Here is a 25,837-nt window from a genome sequence, read left to right as displayed (position 1 = left end):
CACAAAACAGATGTGAGTAAGTCTAAACATTTTTGCATATAGCATTTCTTCAAATAAAATCAGTTATTTTATTGATATTTTTACTCACATTGATGGACTTAAATTTTGAGGATTTGGCATCATCATATCATATCAGTAACTTTTCTGGGTTATGTTTTATTTATTTTTTTAAATTATCTGTTTTTGAGAGAGAGCGTGAGTGGACAAGGGGCAGAGAGAGAGGAAAAGAGGATCTAGAGTGGGGTCTGCATTGACAACAGAGAGCACCACCCAATGGGGGGACTGAACTCACAAACCATGAGATTACGACCTGAGCCTAAATTGGAAGCTGAACCTACTGAGCCACCCAGGCGCCCCTGGGTTATGTTTTATTTTTAAGTAATAATTGTGAGTGTTTTTCCTTTGGATATAGATTAATCTAGATAAAGTTCATTGTAAAGTAGATTTTAAAGTATAAATTCTACTTTCTTCTTGCCCCCAGTTATAAAATAGTGAATCCTTTAGGAATACTTGATTCTCCGAATATCATAATGTAGCAGAAAATATAATGAAAAACTATTTCTTATATTTTAAAGTCAAATGGAAATTAAAGGGTAGTACAATAAAATGCCACTTTAAGTTGGGTAGATGCAGGTTGATTTTTGTGAATTGATATTTGTGATAAAACTAACAGATATTCAATATTTTTAATTGAAATTATTTTTCCAGTGGCCAGATTACTGAAATAAATTTTTATTGTTATTATGTGGTATGGCTTTCTTGGCGTTTTGGTTAAGATTTACCTTCTTTTCTTCTGTTTTGTCTTATCTTACCTTTGTCTTGTCTTAACATCTTGTCCACTTTTTTCTCTGACCAGAAAAAGAAGTCTAAGACAGGATGTTTTAGAAAAAATACTATTTAAACTTCTCTTGCAGGCAAATCAGTTCTATAGAAAATAAACTACTGCACTAAATGTGATCTGCAGTTTTCTCGGGAGCTAGCTAGTAAAACAAACAGGTGATACTGATACATGTTTGCCCTAAATAAATTATTTTCATACAGACAAAATTAAGTAGATTATCATAATAAAGAACTATAATAACAGAATAAGAAATTGGTTAGTTGCATATGGTTCTCCAAGTTTACAGTATCATTAGATAATGAAGAAATGTGACATTTAAGAGTTTCTTATCATGAACAAAGAATATTGGTCCCTAAGCCCTTCATCATGCTGCTGAATGTTCAATTGCTGGATAATTAGAAAAAAGGACCAAATCATTGTTTTCCTCCACTATTTCTTAGAAGTTTAAAATTCCTTTCTTCTGGAATACTTACTGGAAAGATTTTTTTGCTTTAAAGGAATGGTTTTTATTTTCCTTCATGTTAAAAATAGTTTGGGGTAAGCAACAATAAGAAATCTTTTAAAGGTTTACCTACAATCTACTTTCTAATACTTAAGTTTTCAGTTTTCTAGTTACTTGCATGTTTTTCATAATTATGTCAATGAAACGTAATTCTATTTTTTCACTTAATTTCATTTTGCAAAATATTATATTTGCTACTGTCTTTTAAATTATGATATTAAATGGTTGCATCATTTGAAATCAGATTGATAAATCATCATTTATTAAACCTCTTACTTTTGAGAACAGGTAAGGAATATTATAAAATACATATTAAAATATGCTGTATTATTAGTATGATTTTTAAAATAATTTGGCATATTTATTGGATTTGGATTACTAGGACAAAGCAATTTTTTTTTCCTTTCTTAATAGGTACTTCCAGATAATTTTAAAGGTATCTTTTAAAGCAGTTTTAGGGACCAGCATATTCAAGTCCTAAATATGTGGAGTAAATGAATACAATTTCTTAGTTGATACTGTCATTTCCTTATGTATTTTTTGGAGCATGAATATTTGAGTGCTTTGCTGAGATACCATTTTACAAACAACAGCAATAGTAGCAACGATAATACAATAAATAAATAGCACCTAACATTTATGCAGGTCTTTTATGGCTATAGTTTATTATCAGTAAGGAGAAAAGATTCATCAGACAGAGTATGGAAAAATCCATACCTTTCTGTGTTCTCTGCCTTCTCTGGGAGGGATCACATAAAACATGCTCCTTTCTGTAGCAGTGAAATATGGTAATATGTGGGCAGTGTTTCTGCCCAGAGAAGCCTGTTTGTGACTTAAAGTTCAGGGTTTTTTTTATGGGGGGCTGGTCACCTAGGACAGTCACAAGTATTAAAATTACGAACTCCCAGGAGGAAAGCATGATTCAGTGCCAGAGCCAAGCAAAACAATGTCATCACTTAGGGAATGTTTGAAAAGCCAAGAGCCGGCTCTATAAGCAGGCCCTTCTAACATCTTCCCATCAGAAAAATGAACCTGCCCTTCCATATAACAAACTTAAATATAATTGTCCCACATGACAAGTGAAGATAATAAGGAACACAGCTTTGACATTATATTGCTTTCTATTTGAAACATGTCATTTTAATGAAAAATGTATATATTTGTTAGGTATACTGTTTACAAAAAGAACTAAAGATAAAAAATCACAGTCTTCAAGAGACTGCTGAGCAGAATGTTATTCTACAGCATACTCTTCAGCAGCAGCAGCAAATGTTACAACAAGAGACAATTAGAAATGGAGAGCTAGAAGACATTCAAACTAAACTTGAAAAACAGGTATATATTATTGGCCAAAATGGTTTTACTTGTATAAAATATAAATTTTAAAAATTGATAATAGCTTTTTTGTTTTATTGGTTGCTATTTACGTCAAGGATTTCATATTATAAGAAATATTCTGTATTAATATTGTAAGATGAATAAAGTTCTATTTCTGTGTATTCTGACCTGCATTTCTAATAGCATAGGCACATTTTTGCCATCCAGAGAACTTAGTTATAATTTAGACTTCTTTATTCAACCTTGTTTTTGGATCAGGACATGTGATCTAAATTTCTAAAAAATCTAAAAATTTCTCTAGTATTTGGGGTAAATTTTCCACTGTATAAAGTATTCTCTTTCTACCTTTCATTCATGTTCCACTATGCATAGATTCCATGTTGGATCCTTTCAGATTATTACTCATCTTTAGATTCTTTCTGCTTATGAATGGGCTATTTAATAAAACAGAGAGTGGGTGGGTTTTCAATGGTTCCCTTTACTTTTTACCTGGCTACTATTTTAATTTTATTCTTGGAACTTGAGTTGGAAGTGTGGATATTAATGACTTAGAATTTGTATTTAATTATTTGGTGAGAGGTTTTAGAAGAGCCGAGAGGATATTAAAATCATTAGCCAGATATTAATTTGAAGAGCAGTTTTGTAAATGTTCTTTGAAAACATGGAGTGGCTGAAATTAATTAGGGAGAAAATACAGAATGATGGGTGAGAAGATTGACTTAGATAGATCTCTGTGAGATATGGTACATAGAAACCAAAGTAAGTATTTCATGAAATAAGGAATGATAATTGGTGTCATGGGCCGTTGAAATCAAGATCAAATAAAATAATGGTTGAGAAATGTCTACTGGAATTACCAACATGGATGTTATTAGTGACATTGCACGGTTTCTGTAGAATGGCTAGATTGCTTTGGGTTGAAAAAAAAATGATTTCTTCAGGTTGAGGAATGAATGAGAAATGAGAAGATGATACAGTAAGCATGGAGAACTGAGAAATTGGGCTTTGAAGAGGAGGAAAGAAAGAGCAGTGGTAGTTGGAGGGAGGTAGAGATATGAAGGATAGTTTTTTTAAATAATTTTTAAAAGTTTATTTTTATTTATTTTGAGAGATAGAGAGCAAGTGGGGGAAGGACAGAGAGGGAGACAGAATCTGGGCTGTCAGTGCAGAGCCTAGTGTGGGGCTTGAACTCATGAACTGTGAGATCATGACCTGAGTCAAAATCAAGAGTTGAAAGCTTAACTGACTGAGCCACCCAGGTGCCCCTGAAGGATAGTTTTTTTTGTGATGGGAATGTCTTGAACGTGTTTAAATGCTAATTAATACAAAGAAGCCCAGAGGAGAGAGCAGAGATAGTCAAGAGTATGAGTTCCTGAGAAAGTGGATAGTTTCCTGAGAAAGTGATTCCAGAACACCAGTGAAGCAATTTGAGTTATATAGGAGGAAGAATACCTCCTTCACTGTAGGGGAACATAAGAAATAATGAATAGAAGCAAATTCAAGTGATAACGTTTGATGGCAGTTGAGAATCTAGAAATCTTTCACCAAATGAGCCAATTTGTGAAGAAGGAAAGCAACATAGTTTGACAAGAGAAGAAACATTTCAAATAGGGATAATGAAAAGAGGAAAATTAACCATTATTTTGTTCAATTCTTATAAATCCTATTTTAGTGTTATGATGTGACTACTTCTATAAATATGTAATATGAATGAAATATCTTTAATATACAAAGTTTAGTTTTGCTTTTTTATTTCCAGAACATTATTTCCTGGTGTGTACTTTGAGTTTTATAATACATCTTGAAACTGAATTATAGGCTAGACCACATATTTATATAAATATATATTTTTCTTCCAAAGAATGTTAAGCTGTGACTGAACTTAAAATACTTAATGAAAATTGTTTTACAAGGTATCAAAACTGGAACAAGAGCTTCAAAAACAAAGGGAAAGTTCAGCTGAAAAGTTGAGAAAAATGGAGGAGAAATGTGAAGCAGCCACGCATGAAGCCGATTTGAAAAGGCAAAAAGTCATTGAGCTTACTGGTACTGCCAGGTAAAATGAATATGTTAGTTTTTCTTTCTCTCCCTGTTTCAACATCGGTAGTTATCTGAATTTCAATATCACATAATGTTCAGTGAAGCTTTTGCTTAAGGATTTAATTTCTTCACAGTCTGTGTTCCTGTAGCATTTTGTTTGTACCTTTATATCCTTCTTTATGCTTCTTTTGTACCACAGTTTACTGTTCTTTATCCTCCTGTTGTATTATAAGTTCCTTAAGGACTGGATAATTTCTGGTTTCTTTCAGGGTCATCCCTATAGCAATTAGCATAGTTCAGTACATCTCATAGGCACTCAACAACTGTTGTGTTGTATTAAATTGTGAATACTATTGAAAGTTGTAGGCAAAGATGTACTCACTGAAAACTTTCCAGGATCTAATTGTTTCTGGGACACAGTAAATACAACAGTAGTTCTGAACCTTGACTGAACTTTAAAATTATCTGAGGAGCTTTAAAAAGTACTGATGCCTACGTCTCACCTCTAAGGATTCCGATTTAATTTGGCTGAACCAGGCCTAGGAATCAATAGTTAATTGATTAAGAAAGGGACCCATGAGCTGAAAGCATTCCCCAGCTTCCCCAGACCTCTTCTACTTTGTCAATAAGAGTTTACATAATCAATAATACAGTCATAATTAACCTGCCATGCTACCAACAGGACTCAAGAATTAACTTAGCCACTTGAACTAAAACCCCATGTCCCCAGGTTCCCTCTCCCCCACTGACAGAAGTAAAGATCAGGCCTTTGTGCATTGAGCAGCAACTTGCTTTTCTTTCTTTCTTTCTTCCTTCTTTCTTTCTTTCTTTTTTTTAATTTTTTTTTAAGTGTTTATTTATTTCTGAGGCAGAAGGAGACAGAGGGAGCAGGAGTGGGGCAGAGAGAGAGGGAGACACGGAATCAGAAGCAGGCTCCAGGCTCCAAGCTGTCAGCACAGAGCCCAACACGGGGCTCGAACTCACAGACTGCGAGATCATGACCTGAGCTGAAGTCAGACACTCAACCGACTGAGCCACCCAGGCGCCCTGCAACTTGCTTTTCTAGATGTCAACTCTCTCAGCAGGGTCAAGAGAATTGCCCTTTGTTTAAGACTAAGATCACAGTTTCAGACTTACTTTCTTCCATTGATTGGTGTCTATTCACAAAATAGCCTCACCACCAGCGTCTACTTGAATAGTTACATCATAACTTTATCCTTGCTTATGCTACACACCACAAGAAGCTGTGTATTTCCAGCTCAACAGTCATCTCATACTAATTCCCAAAACTTCACCATGTATACTGTTTCCTTCTCTCAACTTATCCCAATTTCTGAGAGACTTCTACTTGTCCTCTGAAACTCACAGTCCTTCCTGAAAAACATTCTCTGTATTTCCCATTTCTTTGCTTTAACAGAAATATGCCTCTTCCCTGAGGACCTTGTTTCTTGTCCTGCAACCCTCTAAAGTTCCAATAGTTCCTACAGTTCCTATACCACAGGGTTGAGATATGGAATAGTGTATACCAACTCTGTAAACCTCTGGTCACCAGACAAGATATTATCCCTCACTGTCGCTGACACCTACAGGCCACCTGATGTATTGTTGCTCCCTCCAACACCAATTGTGTCATTATTCTTGATGATTTCAATATCTATTAGCTGATCCTTCTGACACATTAGCATCTCATTTTAAAAATTCCTCTCCTCTAATGATCTTGAGCTCTATCATACCTCAGCCACTCCCTCACATGATTTACTCTAGATCTTGTCATTTCCATTATCTGCAGTTTTTCCATGATCGGGATATTAGGCATCTATACCTATATTATCACCTCATTCCCTTTAATACCCCAAATTCAATGATTCTTTGATCTACACAAGATCTCTAATTCATTAGTTCCACCACTCTCTCATTCCCTGATGTCCTCTCCTTTCTCTACCCAGCTTAAATTCAAGTTAGGTCATTAGAATCAATGATTTGCATCTGCTTGCAACTCTTACCTCTCACTCCTTTGTCTATATACCGTTAAGTTGTTCCAACTCACACTACTCCATGCTTGCATCTTTACAGAAACTGGAGAAAAATATAAGCACGCTGACCAATCTTACTTTAAATTCATAATTTCAAGGGACATGCTGCCTAGCAATCAAAACATTACTGACTTTGTAGAAGACACTTAGTCATTTTCTTTCAAAATTCTCAACAACCCCTTACCAATCCCTGCCCTCACTGATGATCTTGCTTTCTCTTTCAATGAGAAAATTGAAGCAATTTCTTGTTCCTATTCTTACCCTCACCCTTTGGCTTTTAGACAAAACCTCTTGATTATAGCTAATAGGCACATTTAGTAAGAAAAGTAAATCCTAAATACTCATAGGAAGCTTATGAGCAAAATGATTAAACTTCATAAGAAAGAAATACCCTAGCTCCATGATATCTTCTTCTCATGGAAGAGAAGGGTTTCGGGTTTTGTTTTCTCTGGTACCACTTGTTTCTTTCACTTCTGGAGCTACAATTTATAGAACTTTAATATACAAAGTCTATTTCCAGTCTCAGACTTGATTGCTTTCAATCAAGAAGGTGAAGTATTTCTGGAAAAACTGGTGGATTTAAAGCCTGTTGTAAAATTTTGAAAGAGAAAACTTTTTAGTATTGGATTATTTATAATTAAAAATTTTTAATGTTTTTATATTTGAGAGAGAAAGAGTGAGAGAGCACAAGCAGGGGAGGGGCAGACTGAGTGGGGGACACAAGATCCTAAGCAGGCTGCATGCAGACAGCCTGATGTGGTGCTCGAACTCACAGACTGTGAGATCATGAGCTGAGCCAAAGTTGGATGCTTAACTGACTGAGCCACTCAGGCACCCCTATAATTAAAATTTTTTAACCCTTAAATATTTATTATATTATACTAATCCTTCATTCACCTAGCATCAAGGAAGAATGAGTAGGTGTTGATAAATAAATAGGAGTGGAATTTATCTTCACCAAGTACTGAAACTTTAAAACAAAACAAAAAACACTTTTTGGTAGAAATTTTCCAAAATATATATTTTCTTGTCATTTTTAACTTCTCTGGGTATCTCAGGGTTATTGTTGCCTACATCAATTATTATACCATGCTGAAATATAGTAGCACCTCAACAAAATCTTGAAGAATATAGAGTTCTGTTTCTTATTAAATGTCTATAGACTACTGTGCTTTTTGGGTTCTTGTATTTTTTTTTTTTAATGTTTATTTATTTCTGAGACAGAGAGAGACAGAGCGTGAGTTGGGGAGGGGCAGAGAGAGGGAGACACAGAATCCGAAGCAGGTTCCAGGCTCTGAGCTGTCAGCACAGAGCCAGACGCAGGGCTCGAACTCAAACCGTGAGATCATGACCTGAGCTGCAGTCGGTCGCTCAACTGACTGAGCCACCCAGGTGCCCTGAGTTCTTGTATTTTTTAATATAATTTTCCCCCAACTTCTTTGCTGACAAGCTCTCACTGTTGGTACTATATGCCAACCTCTTTCAATTATTATTTTCTAATTATGTTTTATATCTCCTCTAATATAAGAAATGAATTAGTTGAGCTAAATATCACTTACCTGAAATTTTAGATATGAAAACGGGTAATTATGCACTTATCTAATCAGCTCCTTAACTTTTTGGACCATGGACATATTTGAGGATATGATAAAGCTATGAATTATTTTCTATATACAGATAAACATATGTATATGTAATTTTACATATTGTTTCAGGAGTTTTATAGTTTTCCTTAAGTTTACTCACAGACATCAGACTAAAAACCCTTTGAACAAATCCAAATTTGTCTAAGTTGCATTTACAAAAGAAATGTTCTTGTTTGCAAACTCAATTTACAAAATATCAAAGACCTAAAGAAACACCCAACAAAAAATGTTGATTAAAGGAGCGTCAGTTCTGCCCACCATTGAGGACGGCATTAACAGTTTTTTAATGAGTGAATATCATTTTGGAATGAGCAAAATATGGACTTAAAACTTTTTCTCACTATGTTGATTTGTCTGTAGGTAGAGGAGCTTCCATGTTGGAATAAGCTCAGGACTGACGGAAAGTTAGTAAACCTGATTCTCTCACTATTAATAACTATTTGTCTTATCCCAGACAATTCACTCAGCTTCCAGTTTCCTCATCTGTAAAGCAAGAATGTTGTACTAGTCTGAGAATCTCTAGTCCTTAAAAAAGATAACATAAAATAATAAAACTCTGAATAAAAGTGACTGACTTGGTTCTCCTATGACTAATATGGTCATTATGGTGAATATTTTGATGGGTTGGCTTCCTTATTTTCTGTGTTGCAGTAACAAAAATTCCAGGTGAATGAGACACCTATCCATGGAGGTTCTCAGCATATACAGAGCTTTACACAAGCTAACTGTAGTTAGATTGGAAAGAAGGCTTGTCTTGCTAAATAGTACCAGGTAATACAGTCATATTTAGTGGTACATAACTGGGGCAGAATTACACATTTCTAGTTGGAGCATTTTTAATAATATGTGACCTAAGATTGTGACTAGATAGATGTTTTGCTGATATTTGTCCTTATATAACTTGAAGATTTTGTTCAGTCAGAGACAAGTCAATTGGTTTCAGTTATTCAGCTTTCCAAATGATCATTTATTACTTGTTTCATTTTTTGTTTTTAATTAGGCAAGTAAAACTTGAGATGGATCAGTACAAAGAAGATCTATCTAAAATGGAAAAAGAAATAATGCACCTAAAACGAGATGGAGAAAATAAAGCAATGCACCTCTCTCAGTTAGACATGATCTTAGAACAGACAAAGACAGAACTAGATAAGAAGACAAATTCTGGTAAGCAACAGGTTAGCTGAGCTTAGCTGCCTGTATGTTTATATTTAAAGAAGTGGAATAAAGTGAAAATTTGGGATAGTGGGACTGGAAGGAACAATGAGTGGTCAGTATTCTGCCTCTTGTAGATGAATAAAATTGTATATTCTTAATTGTAATTATTTACAAATTTTTATAACAAATGGCTTATATATAGTTCTAAAATTCGTCTTTCCTCTTAACAGTGAAGGAGTTAGAAAAATTACAGCACCACACTGAAACTGAACTAACAGAGGCTTTGCAGAAACAGGAAGCATTAGAGTCTGAACTACAAAATGCTCATGGAGAATTAAAAAGCACTTTAAGACAACTTCAGGAATTGAGAGATGTACTACAGAAGGCTCAATTATCATTAGAGGAGAAATACACTACTATAAAGGATCTCACAGCTGAACTTAGGTGAGTTAAATAGTAAGAAATGATAGCACAATTACAAGTGTTTTACTTTGTTACTCTAACTCCTTGTGTCATACAGTAAAGTTTGTTTAATTATAAATGTCTAAAATTCTCACCTGCCCTTGGCTCATCCTATTCAGCCTGTCCCATGCTCCATCTAAGTAATTCAGCCATTCCTCTTGACTAGTATTTCCATCCTTGGTCTTTGGACCATTTTATTCTGACCCTCTCCTATATTAAATAGTGGTAAAAAATTATTGGACCAGTGTACAGCAGTGGTTAGTAGCAAAATAATATTAATAACAATATTTTCTTTGGGGTCACCTGGGTGGCTCAGTTGGTTAAGCATCCAACTTCAGTTCAAGTCATGATCTCATAGCTCGTGAGTTCAAGCCCCACATTGGACTCTGTGCTTAACAGCTCAGAGCCTGGAGCCTGCTTCAGATTCTGTGTCTTCATCTCTGTCTCTCTGCCCCTCCCCTGCTCACGCTCTGTCTCTCTCCCTATCTCAAAAATAAATAAACGTTAAAAAAAATTAAAGAAAAACAAAACAATGTTTTATTTGTATTAAGCCCTTATTTTGTGCCAGAATCATGCAAGGGACTTCTTTTATGACTTTACTCATTTCTTTACAACAAACTTATTATACACATATTACCACCTATTTGCACTTGAGAAAACTGAGGCTTGGGAGAATTAAGTAAAATACAGTCTGGATAATGAGGTCCAGAAAAGGGTGTTAAACACAAGTCTGACCAACTCTAAAATCTGAGTTCTTGGATTAACAGTAGTAGCATAAAATACTGTTCCAGCACACATCTATGGTGAGTGGGAGTGGAGAACCAAACCAGAACCAAGGTGTGGGAAATAGATTCTGGAAAGGAAAATGGAATTACAAACCACATTGTGAAAAGTGGGATGACAGGATAGAGAGCAGCAAGATGACCTAGGAACTTAGATGTATCCTGTTACTCAGTGCAGGGCCCCCTTTTCTTTTCCATCCACAAAATCACTCTTAGGAAATTTCATACAGCTTTAAATACTGTGTGTCAGACTTCCAAACCCTAGTGATGATCTCTTCCCTAAACTCTAGACTCAAATATCTATGACTTGTTACCTCCACTCAAATGTTTTTTTAAGGGGCATCGTAAACTTGGCCAAAACAGAACTCTTTTTTTCTTCATAACTCTGTTCACCTTCCATCTAAGAATCATGCAATTGCTCAAGTAAGAAATCTATAAGATTATTCCTCTCTCTTTGCCTCTGTTTTTTTCCCCATCCAGTCTATTAGGAATTCATGTCAACTTTATTTCTAAAACATATTTTGAAATCCATTGATTTCTTGGCCTCTTTTCTATTACCACCTTAGCACAAACTATCATCTCTCACCTGGTCTGTTGCTGTGGCTTCCCTGATGGTCTCCCAGCTTAAATTCCTGACACTCCCCCAATCCATTTAAGTTTATGATTTAAAACAATACAAATGGATTTAAGTTTATTATTTAAAACATAAATCAGATTATATTGCTTCTCAACTAAATTGCTTTCCCTATTTAAATATTTCTAATGGCTTCCCAACATATTCAGAATAAAATCCATGCTCCTTGGGAAATGTAAATCAAAACTACAGTGAGATGCTGCTTCACACCCACTCTAATGACCATGATAAAAACAAACAAAAACAAAACAAAACTGAAAATAATAAGTGTTAGCAAGTATTTAGAGAAATTGGAACCTCATACATTGCTGTTGGAAACTAAAATGGTACAGTGCCTGTGGAGAACAATTTGGCAATTCCACAATAAGTTGAACATAGAATTACCATATAAATCATTAATCCCACTCCTAGTTATACCCCAAAAGAATTAAAAACAGATGTTCAAAATAATTGTGCACCAATGTTCATAGAAGCTCTATTCACAATAGCTGCTAAGTGGAAATAACCCAAATATCCTTCAGTAGTTGAATGGATGAATAATGTGATAGATATATCCATATAGGGAATATTATTCAGCCATGAAAGGGAATAAAGTACTGATGTGTGTTACAACAGAGGTGAACCTTGAAAACAGGTTCATCTTGAACCTTGAAATAAAGCAGACACATGTTGTCTGATTCCATTTATATGGAATATCCAGAATTAGAAAATCCCTAAGGATAGAAAGCCGATTAATGGTTGTTAGAACTAGGGGTGGGACACTGGTAAGTAACTGCAGATGAGTATTAGATTTGCATTTGGAGTGATGAACAAGTACTGGAAATAGACAGTGGTGATGGTTACACAACATTGTGAATTTACTTAGTATAACTGAACTATACACTTTAAAGTGGCTAAAATAGTAAATCTTTTTTTAAATTAATTTATTTATTGTTTAATTTACATCCCAGTTACTTAGCATATAGTGCAACAATGATTTCAGGAGTAGATTCCTTAATACCCCTTACCCACTTAGCCCATCCCCCCTCCCACAACCCCTCCAGCAACCCTCTGTTTGTTCTCTATATTTAAGACTCTTTTATGTTTTGTCCCCCTCCCTGTTTTTATATTATTTTTGCTTCCCTTCCCTTATGTTCATCTGTTTGGTATCTTAAAGTCCTCATATGAGTGAAGTCATATGATATTTGTCTTTCTCTAATTTTGCTTGGCATAATACCCTCTAGTTCCATCCACGTAGCTGCAAATGGCAAGATTTCATTCTTTTTGATTACCAAGTAATACTCCATTGTATACATATACCACATCTTCTTTATCCATTCATCTGTTGATGGGCAGTTGGGCTCTTTCTATGCTTTGGCTATTGTCGATAGTACTACTATAAACATTAGGGTGCATGTTCCCCTTTGAAACAGCACACCTGAATCCCTTGGGTAAAGACCTAGTAGTGCAATTGCTGGGTCGTAGGGTAGTTCTATTTTTAATTTTTTGAGGAGCCTCCATAGTGTTTTCCAGAGTGGCTGCACCACTTTGCATTCCCATCAGCAGTGCAAAAGAGATGCTCTTTTTCAGCATCCTCGCCAATATCTGTTGTTGCCTGAGTTGTTAATTTTAGCCATTCTGACAGGTGTGAGGTGCTGTCTCGTGGTTTTGATTTGTATTTCCCTGATGATGAGTGATATGAGGATTTTTCATGTGTCGGTTAGCCATCTAGATGTCTTCTTTGAAGAAGTGTCTATTCATGTCTTTTGCCCATTTCTTTACTGGATTATTTGTTTTTTGGGTGTTGAGTTAGAGAAGTTCTTTATAGATTTTGGATGCTAATCCTTTATCTGATATGTCGTTTGCAAATATCTTCTCCCATTCATTCGGTTGCCTTTTAGTTTTTCTGATTGTTTCCTTCACTGTGCAGAAGCTTTTTATTTTGATGAGGTCCCAATAGTTCATCTTTGCTTTTGTCTCCCTTGCCTCCGGAGACGTATTGAGTAAGAAGTTGCTGCGTCCAAGGTCAAAGAAGTTTTTGCCTGCTTTCTTATTGAGGATTTTGATGGCTTCCTGTCTTACATTTAGGTCTTTCATCCATTTTGAGTTTATTTTTGTGTATGGTGTAAGAAAGTGGTCCAGGTTCATTTTTCTGCATGTCGCTGTCCAGTTTTCCCAGCACCACTTGCTGAAGAGACTGTCTTTATTCCACTGGATATTCTTTCCTGCTTTGTTAAAGATTAGTTGGCCCTATGTTTGTGGGTCCATTTCTGGGTTCTCTGTTCTGTTCCATTGATCTGACTGTCTGGTTTTGTGCCAGTACCAAACTGTCTTGATGATTACAGCTTTGTAATACGTCTTGAAGTCCGAGATTGTGATGCCTCCAGCTTTGGTTTTCTTTTTCAAGATTGCTTTGGCTATTCGGGGTCTTTTCTGGTTCCATATAAATTTTAGGGCTGTTTGTTCTCGCTCTGTGAAGAATGCTGGTGTTATTTTGATAGGGATTGCATTTAATAACTAGATTGCTTTGGGTAGTATCGACATTTTAACAATGTTTGTTCTTCCAATCCATGAGCATGGAATATTTTTTCATTTTTTTGTGTCTTCTTCAATTTCTTTCATAAGCTTTCTATTGTTTTCAGTGAATAGATTTTTAACCTCTTTGGTTATGTTTATTCCTAGGTATTTTATACTTTTTGGTGCGGTTATAAATGGGATCAATTCCTTGATTTCTCTTTTTGTTACTTCATTAATTATTGGTATATAGGAATGTAACCGATTACTGTACATTGATTTTATATCTTACCACTTTGCTGAGTTCGTGGATCAGTTCTAGCAGTTTTTTGGTGGCATCTTTTCGGTTTTCCATAAAGAGTATCATGTCATCTGCAAAGAGTGAAAGTTTGACCTCCTCCTGGCCAGTTTGGATGCCTTTTATATCTTTGTATTGTCTGATTGCTGAGGCTAAGACTTCCGATACTACGTTGAATAACAGTGGTGAGAATGGACATCCTGTCCTGTTCCTGACCTTAGGGGGAAAACTCTCAGCTTTTGCCCATTGAGGATGATATTAGCAGCGGATCTTTCACATATGGCTTTTATGATCTTGAGGTGTGATCCCCTATCCCTGCTTTCTTGAGGGTTTTTATCAAGAAGGGATGCCGTATTTTAAAATGGTAAATCTTATATGTATTTTACAACAGTTTAAACAAAAAAATCCAAGCTCCTTATCATGGAATACAAAGCCCTACATGATAAGGTTCTTGCCTATTTCTCTGGCCTCATTTCATACTGTTCCCCTTGCTCCTGGCCTTCTTGTTGTACTTAAAACGGTACATATTTCCTACCTTATGACTTTGCTGTAGCTGTTTCTTTGGCCTGAAATAATGGTTGAATGGCCAACTTCTTGCCCTTCACATTACCTCAGAGGGCCCTTCTCTGACCACTTACTCTCAAGTAGCCACCCAGTCACTATCACATCACTGTATTTAGCGCTCTGACATAGCACTTTACATTTTTCTTGTTGTTCATTATTTATACTCTGTCTTCTTTCCTGACCTATTAGTATGTATACTCCATGTGATGAAGGACATCTACCTTGTTGACTATTAAATTCACCGTACATAGAGCCTTGATACATAGGAAGCTTCCAGTAAATATTTGCTAAATGGTAACATGAATAAATGAATTAAAAAAGTAAAAATGAAATCTCTTTTTTTTTTTTAAGTTTTATTTATTTATTTTGAGAGGGAGAGAGAGAGTGTGAGTATGTGTACAGGCAGGAGAGAGGCAGAGAAAGAGGGAGACACAGAAACACAAGCAGGCTGCACTCTGTCCTTGCAGAGCCCAACACAGGGCTCGAACCCACAAATCATGAGATCATGACCTGAGCTGAAACCAAGAGTTGGACGCTTAACCAACTAAGCCACCCATGTGCCCCATGAAATCTTAAATTTTAACTAATAGCTGAATTTTTGGAAGCTCACCTATTCACTTACACAACAGCATTATCTTTAGAATTTATTTCATAATAACTTAATGTAGCCTTATATTTCATAACTCTTGAGACTTTTAAGAGAATAGTAAATGGCTCATTAAAGAAGTTTTGAATCTGCTTTTAAAATCAGTACTTTTATTCAATATTGTTTATATTTAAGACTGGAAAACCATATGATGATTTTCAAGATCAACATTTTTAGCTTTTGTCATATCAGAACATAGAGTTCCAGATTAAAATTCTTTGGGGCACCTGGGTGGCTCAGTCAGTTGGGCCTCCAACTTTGGCTCAGGTCATGATCTCAGGGTTTGTGAGTTCAAGCCCTGCATTGGGCTCTGTGCTGACAGAGCCTAGAGCCTGCTTTGGTTTCTCTGTCTCCCTCTCTCTCTGCCCCTCCCCTGCTCGCTCTCTCTCTCTCTCTCTCTCAAAAATAAATAAATGTTAAAAAAAATTAAAAAGAAATTCTTCGCATTCTCCGATCTGAGTGGTAGCAGTCTTAAAGTTGTATCAGTAGTAAGTATTTATAATATAAAATTAGAAATAAGGTTTTAGGAGAGGTAGAATTTATTAAAAGTATTTCTGAACTGAGTTGTGGATATCAGAGATACCAACCACAAGATAAATGCCTCATTCAATTGTAATAAACTCACAGCTATTATATAGAAAAGACTTTCAAATGCTCCCTTGATCTATAAATGAAAAATATGGACATATTTTTAAAATTCTTAATACTGATTCAGTCTTGCACCCTGGGAGTACTTTAACATTTAGCTTCAATTGTCTACAATAGTAGTATTTTAGTTAACTTTTGCCTTTTGAGAATACTCTATTAAAAGTAATTGTATTGATATCAATCATTTTCTTTATACATTATTTCTTTAATTTGAGCCCTTTCAATCAGAAATAATTGCATATATTTTATTACTTGTCACTTAGAGGAAATGTTAACCCAATTGACTTAATTTTTTAAAACTATAATATTCCTACTATTTGATTTGATCTTTTTCCTTTGATAAATTGCAGAGAATGCAAGATGGAGATTGAAGATAAAAAGCAAGAACTCCTTGAAATGGACCAGGCACTTAAGGAGAGAAATTGGGAACTAAAGCAAAGAGCAGCTCAAGTTGGTTTTCTTAATTATATTTGATGAAATTTTCTGTTACAGTACAATCACACAGGGTTTCAGAGGTCACCACTTTTTGGTAAAATAGACATTTTTAAGCATATATGTTTTTCTATGCACATTAATATTTTTAAAATTAGAAAATGTCATCTTTCTTTCTTCATCTTGCTTTTTTTATAGAAGTAGTTTTTTGAGAATGAGGATTAGCTTAGTATCCAAACCTTTTGATCTCTTACATTGCTGCATATCAGAAGAACATGTGATTAAAGGAGTTACTTGCTCAGCTAGTGTTTGTTGGAGAAACAAAAATATTCAAAGGGCATTATTTAACATCTTTTTTTAAGACTTTGTTTCTTAGAACAGTTACAGGTTCACAATGAAAATTGAGCAGAAGGCACAGAGATTTCCCATATATCCCTTGCTTCCATAAATTCACAGCCTTCCCCATTATCAACATTTCCCACCTGAATGGTACATTTGTTATAGTTGGTGAACATACACGTTATAATTACCCAAGCTCCATAATTTATATTAGAGTTCACTATTGGTGTTGTACATTCTATGGGTTTGTACAAATGTTTAATGACATGTATCCATCATTATGGTATCATCCAGCGTATTTTCACTGCCCTAAAAATCCTCTGTGCTCTAGTCATCTTTCCTACTCTTCCCCTGACCCTAGCAGCCACTGATCTTTTTATTGTCTCCATCATTTTGCCTTTTCCAGTCATATAGTTGAAATCATAGAGTACATAGTCTTTTCATATTGGCTTCTTTCACTTAGTAATATTTATTTAAGGTTCCTCCACAGCTTTTCATTGCTTGATAGCTCACTGCTTTTAGCACTGAATAATATTCCATTGTCTAGATATGTACTATAGTTTACTTATCCATTCACTGAATGTCTTTCCTACTGAAAGACATCTTGGTTGCTTTCAAGTTTTGACAATTACAAATAAAGCTGCCATAAACATCTGTGTGCAGGTTTTTGTATGGACATAAGTTTTCAACTCCTTTTGGTAATTACCAAGGGGTGTGATTGATGGACCATATGGTGAGTGTGTTTAGTTTTATAAGACACTTCCAAACTGTGCTCCAAAGTGGCTTGTACCATTTTGCATTGTTATCAGCAATGAACATCAATTCCTGTTGCTAGCATTTTGTGTCAGTGTTTTGGATTTTGGCCATTCTAATAGGTGTGTGGTGGTATCTCCTTATTAATTTACATTTCTCAGATGACGTATGATGTAGAGGATATTTTCCTGTGCTTATTTTCTATTTGTATATCTTCTTTGGTGAGGTGTCTGTTATGGTCTTTGTCCCATTTTTTAATTGAGTTCTCTTATTGTTGAATTTTAAGAGTTCTTTGTATATTTTGAATATTAGTCCTTGATAATTGTGGCTTTTGTTCACAATCTTTTGCATTGGTTTTCACAGAGCAGAACTTTTAAATTTTAGTGAAGTCCAGCTGATTAATTGCTTCTTTCATGAATTGTGCCATTGATTTCATATATTAAAAATCATCACCAAACCCAAGGTCATCTAGGTTTTTCCCTATGTTATCTTTTAGAATTTTTATAGTTTTGCAGATGACATTTAGGTCTGTGATCCATTTTGAATTAATTTTTGTGAATGGTGTGGTCTAGATTTATTTATTTTTTCCATGTGGTTGTCCAGTTATTCCAGCACCATTTGTTGAAAAGACTATCTTTTCTCCATTGTATTGGCTTTGCTCCTTTGTCAAAGATCAGTTAACATATTTATGTGAGTTAGTTTCTGGACTTTATTCTGTATGATTATCTATTCACTTGTTTTTTTGCTAGTACCACAGACTGTTTATTTATAGTGTCGTGAAGTCAGGTAATGTCAGTCTTCCAGCTTTGTTCTTCTTTGATATTATGTTGGATATTTGGGATCTGTTTACTCTCCATGTAAGCTTTAGAATCAGTTTGTCAGTATCTTCAAAATAACTTGGTAGAATTTTTATTGGAATTGCCCTGAATATATAGATTTAGTTGCAAAGAACTGACATCTTGAATCTTGACAATATTGAGTCTTCCTATCCATGAACATGGACTGTCTATTTATTTAATTCTTTGATTTCTTTCATTGGAGTTTTGTAGTTTTCTCTTAATAGACCTTGTATATATTTTGCTAGATTTATACCTAAGTATTTTATTTTGGGGGTGTTAATGTAAATCATATTATGTTTTTAGTTTCACATTCCTCTTGTTCATTGCTAGCAAATAGGAAAGTGATTGACTTTTGTGTATTCCTTATATCCTACAACTCTGCTATAATCACTTATTGGTTCTAGGAATTTTTTTGTCAAATCTTTCAGATTTTCTCCCTAGATGATTATGTCATCTATAAACAAACACAGTTTTATATTCCTTGCTAATATATATAAATCTTTTATTTCTTTTTCTTATCTTACTGCATTAGCTAGGACTGCTAGAACAATAGTGAAAAGCATTAGTGAGAATGAATATCCTCGCCTTGTATCTGATCTTAGTGGGAAGGCTTTGAATTTCTCACCATTAAGTATGATTCTAGCTGTTGTTTTTCTGTAAATATTCTTTATTAAGTTAATGAAATTTTCCTTCATTTCTAGTTCACTGAGGGTTTTTACCATGTGTTGAATGTGTGTTAAAATGTCTTTGTCTGGTTTGGGTATTAGGGTAATACTGGCCTCATAGAATGAGTTCAGAATTATTTCCTCTGCTTCTGTCTTCTGAATCGGACTGTAGAAAATTGGTATAATTTCTTTCTTAGATGTTCAGTAGAATTCACCAGTGAACCCACCAGGACCTGCTGCTTTCTGTATGGGAAAGTTATTAATCATTAATTTCTTTAATAGATATAGGCTTATTCAGATTATCTCTTCTTGTTTGAGTTTTGGCAGATTCTGTCTTCCAAGTAATTGGTCTGTTTCATCTATTTTTATTAAATTTGTGGTCAGAGAGTTGTTGTAATATTCCTTATTATCCTTTTAATGTCCATGAGAGTTACAGTAATGTGTTCTCTTTCATTTGTGATATTAGTAATTTGTGTCATCTTTCTTTTTTTCTTAGTTATCCTGGCTGGAGGCATATTGATTTTATTGATCTTTTCACAACTCAGCTTTTGGTTTTGTTGATTTTCTCTGTTGATTTCCTAATTCTAATTTTACTGATGTCTGCTTTAATTTTTATTATTTCTTTTCTTCTGCTTACTTTGGATTTAATTTACTCTGCTTTTCCTAGTTTCCCAAATTGGAAACTTAAATGATTGATTTTAGATCTTTCTTCTTTTCTAATATATGCACTCAGTGCTCTACATTTTCCTCCAAGCACTTCTTTTGCTGCATTCCACAATTTTTGTTATGTTGTATTTAGCAGCTTTTATCTCGCATAAAATGAAGTCTAAATCATTTTATTTGTCATTTATGAACATAGTTGAATTTTTTTAAGTTTGTATAATATATATGAAACTCAAGATTCGGTATTCATAAGCAATGAATATTTTTCTCATTTTTAAAAAAAAATTTGATTGGGGCGCTTGGGTGGCTCAGTCGGTTAGGCGTCCGACTTCAGCTCAGGTCATGGTCTCGCCGGTCCGTGAGTTCAAGCCCCGCGTCGGGCTCTGTGCTGACAGCTCGGAGCCTGGAGCCTGTTTCAGATTCTGTGTCTCCCTCTCTCTCTGACCCTCTCCCGTTCATGCTCTGTTTCTCTCTGTCTCAAAAATAAATAAACGTTAAAAAAAAATTTTTTTTTAAATAATTTGAGCTGAGTTTATGTTTCAGTTACACCCACTATAAAGAGTTAAAAAAATTTTTTTAATGTTTATTTAATTTTGAGAGAGAGAGAGCATGAGCAGGGGAGGGATAAAGAGAGTGGGAGACACAGAATCTGAAGCAGGCTCCAGGCTTTGAGCCATCAGCAAAAAGCCTGATGTGTGGCACGATCTCACAAACCATGAGATCGTGACCTGAGCCGAAGTTGGTTGCTTAATGAACTGAACCATCCACGTGCCCCCCCCCCCACTGTAAACAATTTTTTTTTATTTTTTTTTTAATGTTTATTTATTTTTGAGACAGGGAGAGACAGAGCATGAACGGGGGAGGGTCAGAGAGAGAGGGAGACACAGAATCTGAAGCAGGCTCCAGGCTCTGAGCTGTCAGCACAGAGCACAACGCGGGGCTCGAACTCACGGACCGTGAGATCATGACCTGAGCCGAAGTCAGACGCTTAACCGACTGAGCCACCCAGGCGCCCCATGTAAACAATTTAAAAACACATTCCAAGCACACAGTTTTTCACATTAGAATAATTGAGTAATAGTTTAATGTTTTTTTTTTCAAAATTAAAAATTTATTCTGCAGAAGACCTTGTTAAGAGGGTGATAAGGAATAGACAGGAAAAAAATATTTGTAAATCACATATCTGACAAAGGACTCATACATAGGATATATACTCTCATCTCAAAGCTCAGTGGTAAAAAAGTAAACAATCCAATTTTAAAAAATAAGCCTGCGGTGCCTGGGTGGTGTCAGTTGAATGTCCGACTCTTGGTTTCAGCTCAGCTCATGATCTCAGGTTTCATGAGTCTGAGCCCTGCATCTGTCTCTGCACTGACAGTGCAGAACCTGCTTGGGATTCTCTCTGCCCCTCCCTCTCTCAAAAAAGAAACAAATAAGCATAAAAATTTTAAAAACAATAAGCCAAAGACATGAAAAGACATTGATGTTCATTTTGTTGAAATCACAATGTGATATCGCCACACTCTTTGCCAAATGGCTAAAATAAAAAGTAGGGATAACACCAAGCTGGTGACAATGAAGAGAAACTGGATCACTTATTCATTGCTGGTTACAATGTAAAATGGTACAGGCTCTCTGGATAGAGTCTAGATAGCAGGTTTTTTTACAGTACTAAACATGTTCTTACCTTACAACCCAACAGTTACATTCTTAGGCATTTGTCTCAGAGAAATGAAAACATGTGTTCACAAAAAACCTATATACACAAATGTTCACAGTGCCTTTATTAGTAACAGCCCAAAATAGAAAATAATTGAAATGCCCATCAGTAAGTGAATGGTTAAATAAATGATGGTACCACCATGGAATACCATAGAATGCTACTTAGCAATAAAAACAAATAAATTATTGATGCAGGCTACTTTTGTATTTAGGTTACACATTTGGATATGACTATTCGTGAGCACAGGGGAGAAATGGAGCAGAAAATAATTAAATTAGAGGGTACTCTTGAGAAATCAGAATTGGAACTTAAAGAATGCAACAAACAGGTAAATTAGTTAAAATTACATATTTTAAATTGTTTTAAAAAATAACTCCATAACTGTAAGCATCTGTTGTTCACATAATGTAGCTTTTAAGTAGAATACATACAATAAAAATACTACATAATTTTAATTATTTTGTACATACTACTTTAATTCATTTTTCTCATTTTAACTTTTTCCCCAGCTTTATTGACATATGACAAAAATTGCATATATTTGAGGTATACAACATGTTTTCCTATACATATACTCTGTGTAATAAATAATTAACATGTCCATCACCTCAGTTATTATAATTATTTATTTTTGTTGGGAATGCTCAATATCTATTCTCTTGGCAAATTTCAAGTATACAAATACAGTATTACTAATTATAATCACTGTGCTGTACATTAGATTTACAGAACTTACTCATCCTGCATGACTGAAATCTTGTACACTTTGACCAACATTTCCTCATTTTCCTCACTCCCTAGCCCGATGACCCTCTTAATGTTATTTCAAATACAGGTTTTCTCGTATCAGTATGTCCACGTATTTATCCTCATGTGTGCATGTTTGAATATGTATAAAATATCTCTGGAAGGATTTGCAAGTAATTCTCTTCTTTGGTTACCTTTAAGGAAGGAACACAGTGGGAAGGGGATTTTATTTTCACTAACTAGAGTTTTTTACCTCTTAAACATATTACCTATAAAACTATTTGTAAGACCATATAACACTTGTTGCTTTAATGTACCCTAATTTTCCTTTCTTACACAAATGTGATTGAGACTTCCATCTCTTGTGTGTTTCAGGTATACAAAGAAGCTTCTTATTAAACACAAGAATCCTGATGTTAATGTCTAAGTTATAATGGCATTAAGAAAAACACATTTTTATATTGGCTACTTTGGATTTATGTGTTTAAAGCTTGACTTACTTGGATTGCAATTATGATTTCAAAATTATTTTTCCTGGGGGCGCCTGGGTGGCTCAGTCGGTTAAGCGTCCGACTTCGGCTCAGGTCATGATCTCGCGGTTCGTGAGTTCAAGCCCCGCGTCAGGCTCTGTGCTGACGGCTCAGAGCCTGGAGCCTGTTTCAGATTCTGTGTCTCCCTCTCTCTCTCACCCTCCCCCATTCATGCTCTGTCTCTCTCTGTCTCAAAAATAAATAAGAGTTAAAAAAAAATTTTTTTTTAAATAAATAAAGTAAAAATTATTTTTCCTTAGTTACATTAACATTACTCTTTTTAAAATTCAGATAGAAAGTTTGAATGAAAAATTGCAAAATGCCAAAGAACAGCTTCGAGAAAAAGAGTTTATAACACTACAAAATGAACAGGAGATAAGTCAACTGAAAAAAGAAAATGAACGAACACAACAAAAGATTAAAGAAATGGAAAGTGTAAGCAAATTATCTCTTCCTAAGAAACATACTAATATTATCTGAAGAGCGATATAAATCTTTATGTTTTAAACTGGTTGGTTTTAATATATAGAAGCTGTGCCATAAGTATTTTGGGGCTAATTATTTGTGTCAGATACTAGTTTCTTTGATCTTTTTTAAATATTTATTCTGATGTTCCAATTATAGGCAAGGGCATCATCCTATTTATATTGCCTATAGGCATTGTCATAGTATCTCTCACATAATGAATTCACAGTATGTGTTCACTTGGTCAACAAATATTTATTGAGAACCTACTGTGTAGTAGAGCTGGAGATACAGATATCAAGATACACTCATTTATCCTTGAGGAACTCCATCCAGCGAATGAATGAACAGATAATAATTGTACATTATTGAGACTAAACACATTGAGTTCGTTGCCAGGTGAAGTTCGATGTGTGCTGAATGGTGAATTCCACCCACTTGCCTTTTTAAAAAGTGAATTTGCTTCTTTTAATTTATTTGTTTGTTTTTTAAATGTTTGTTTATTTTTGAGAGAAAGAGCGTGCGCATGAATGGGAGAGGGGTGGAGAGTGAGGGGGACAGAGGATCCAAAGTGGACTCTGTGCTGACAGCAGCAAGTTTGGTGCAGGGCTCAAACTCACCAACCATGAAATCACGACCTGAGTCAAAGTCAGACACTCAGCTGACTAAGCCACCCAGGCATCCCAAAACTGAATTTGCTTCTAAGAGCTCTCATGGGTGTTACTTTTTTTTGCCTTTAAATAGTATACTCAACTTTAAAACTTCATATATAGATCTTCATTGTGTTTATCTGTCTGCAGACAGATACTTTTACAGAAAAGACCTTAACCCATATGGATTAATGGTGGGTTTTGGTTATTCATGCCAATATATTCTCCATCTGTGAAATGGATATCACATATTAGTTTCTTTTTTTTCTTTATATTATTGCGTATTCTGCCATGTTATATTCATAATGATTAAGGATTATACAGCTTACATATTAGTCATGCAAAATATACCATTTATCCCAGATTTATTAATAGTATTTTGTCATTTTCTTATAATTAAAAAGGAAGAGGCACCTGGGTGGCTAAGTCAGTTAAGCATCCGACTCTTAGATTCGGCTCAGGTCATGATCTCATGGTTTCGTGGGTTTAAGCCCCCCATTGTCAGGCTGATGTGGAGTCTGCTTGGGATTCTCTCTCTCCCTCTCTATCTGCCTCTCCCCCACTCGCGCTATCTCTGTCTCTCTCAAAAATATATAAATAAACAATTTTTTAAAAAAAGAAAAAGGAAGAAAAACATTTTCTAAGTATCAATTTCATAGAAACTGATATTCATTGTGTGTTAAATTTTATAGAGATCAAGTTGGGATGGGGAAATCACTTATTAAAAGAGAAATCAGAGTAAGAAATAGGTTATCTGTATCATTTCATTTTGAAAGCTACAAATATCTTGTGTATTTCAGGTTATGAAAGAGCAGGAACAGTATATTGCAACTCAGTACAAGGATGCCATAGATTTGGAGCAAGAATTGAGGTTAACTCGGGAGCAGATGCAGAATTCTCATACAGAATTGGTGGAGGCTCGTCGTCAACAAGTCCAAGCACAGAGAGAAGTAGAAAGGCTCTCAAGTGAATTGGAGGAAGTAAAGCAACTCTCTAAAGAAAAAGTAATCCCTATTCTAAATAATTTTACCTTACTAAAAATCTTAAAAAATTTTAACATTTACTTTTTTTTAAGTTGTAGATTATAGTAACTGTGTTGCACACACTGAATGTACTTAATGCTACTGAATTTGACACTTAAAACTGGTTAAAGTGATAAATTTTATGTGTATTTTACTAATATTTTAAGGAAAATGTTATATTTAGCATAGCTTTGTAATATAACTAGGATTCAGAACTGAGTTTTAGCCAAACTAGTTTTCAATAAATTGAGTTACAAAGTATTTTTAGATTTTCAAGTGAGTTTAAGCTATCATTTGAAAAAATAATAATAAAGCTAATCTTTTTTGAGTAAAATTTTTACATTTGTAGCCACTCTTATAAGTGAAACTGACAATCTAAATTTATAACTGTTATGAAACCTATAGTTCAGAATCCTTATGGAGAGAAAGTGCTTTTAATAACAAGAACTATAATATAAATTGTATTTGGTAGAAGGTTAATAACTTTGCTTAAAAATACTTGGAGGGCGCCTGGGTAGCTCATTCAGTTAAGTGTCCAACTTCAGCTCAGGTCATGATCTCACAGTAGGTGAGTTTGAGCCCTGCAATGGACTCTGTGCTGACAGCTCAGAGCCTGGAGCCTGCTTCGGATTCTGTGTCTTCCTCTCTCTCGCCCCTCCCCCACTCTCACTCTGTCTCTCTCTCAAAAATAAACAAACATTAAAAAAAAATTTTTTTTTAATACTTGGATTGTTATGCTTGGGTTAATTACTTAGACTTTGAGAAAAATGTGTTTATTGGTATTTCAGTAATGTTCCTGTTTTATGCTTTTTATTATGGTTACTAATACAGGAATTACATTAAAGTGTCTTTACATTTAATTTTGGTAAACTTAATGTTTTTATTCACATTTCTGGTTGGACTAATAAAGAATATATAAGGAATTTT

General features: G+C 34.8%; 1 protein-coding gene across 7 annotated transcripts in view; it reads left to right on the top strand.

Moving 5' to 3' along the window:
- The window catches only part of CCDC18 (coiled-coil domain containing 18), a 119,303-nt gene that overhangs the window by 69,310 nt on the left and 24,156 nt on the right, over positions 1–25,837 (top strand). For all 7 annotated transcript variants that reach the window (XM_049618425.1, XM_049618427.1, XM_049618430.1 and 4 more), the window contains 8 exons: positions 2,511–2,678; positions 4,595–4,737; positions 9,401–9,564; positions 9,786–9,999; positions 16,433–16,532; positions 21,708–21,824; positions 23,065–23,208; positions 24,689–24,892. In XM_049618425.1, the coding sequence (XP_049474382.1) occupies positions 2,511–2,678; positions 4,595–4,737; positions 9,401–9,564; positions 9,786–9,999; positions 16,433–16,532; positions 21,708–21,824; positions 23,065–23,208; positions 24,689–24,892 (1,254 nt within the window). The remainder of the gene's footprint in view (positions 1–2,510; positions 2,679–4,594; positions 4,738–9,400; positions 9,565–9,785; positions 10,000–16,432; positions 16,533–21,707; positions 21,825–23,064; positions 23,209–24,688; positions 24,893–25,837) is intronic.

This window comes from Panthera uncia (assembly GCF_023721935.1).
Source record: "Panthera uncia isolate 11264 chromosome C1 unlocalized genomic scaffold, Puncia_PCG_1.0 HiC_scaffold_4, whole genome shotgun sequence".
In the NCBI taxonomy this organism is placed as follows: Eukaryota; Metazoa; Chordata; class Mammalia; order Carnivora; family Felidae; genus Panthera; species Panthera uncia.
Note: the sequence above shows the minus strand (reverse complement) of the source record. Positions and strands in the feature narration are given on the sequence as shown.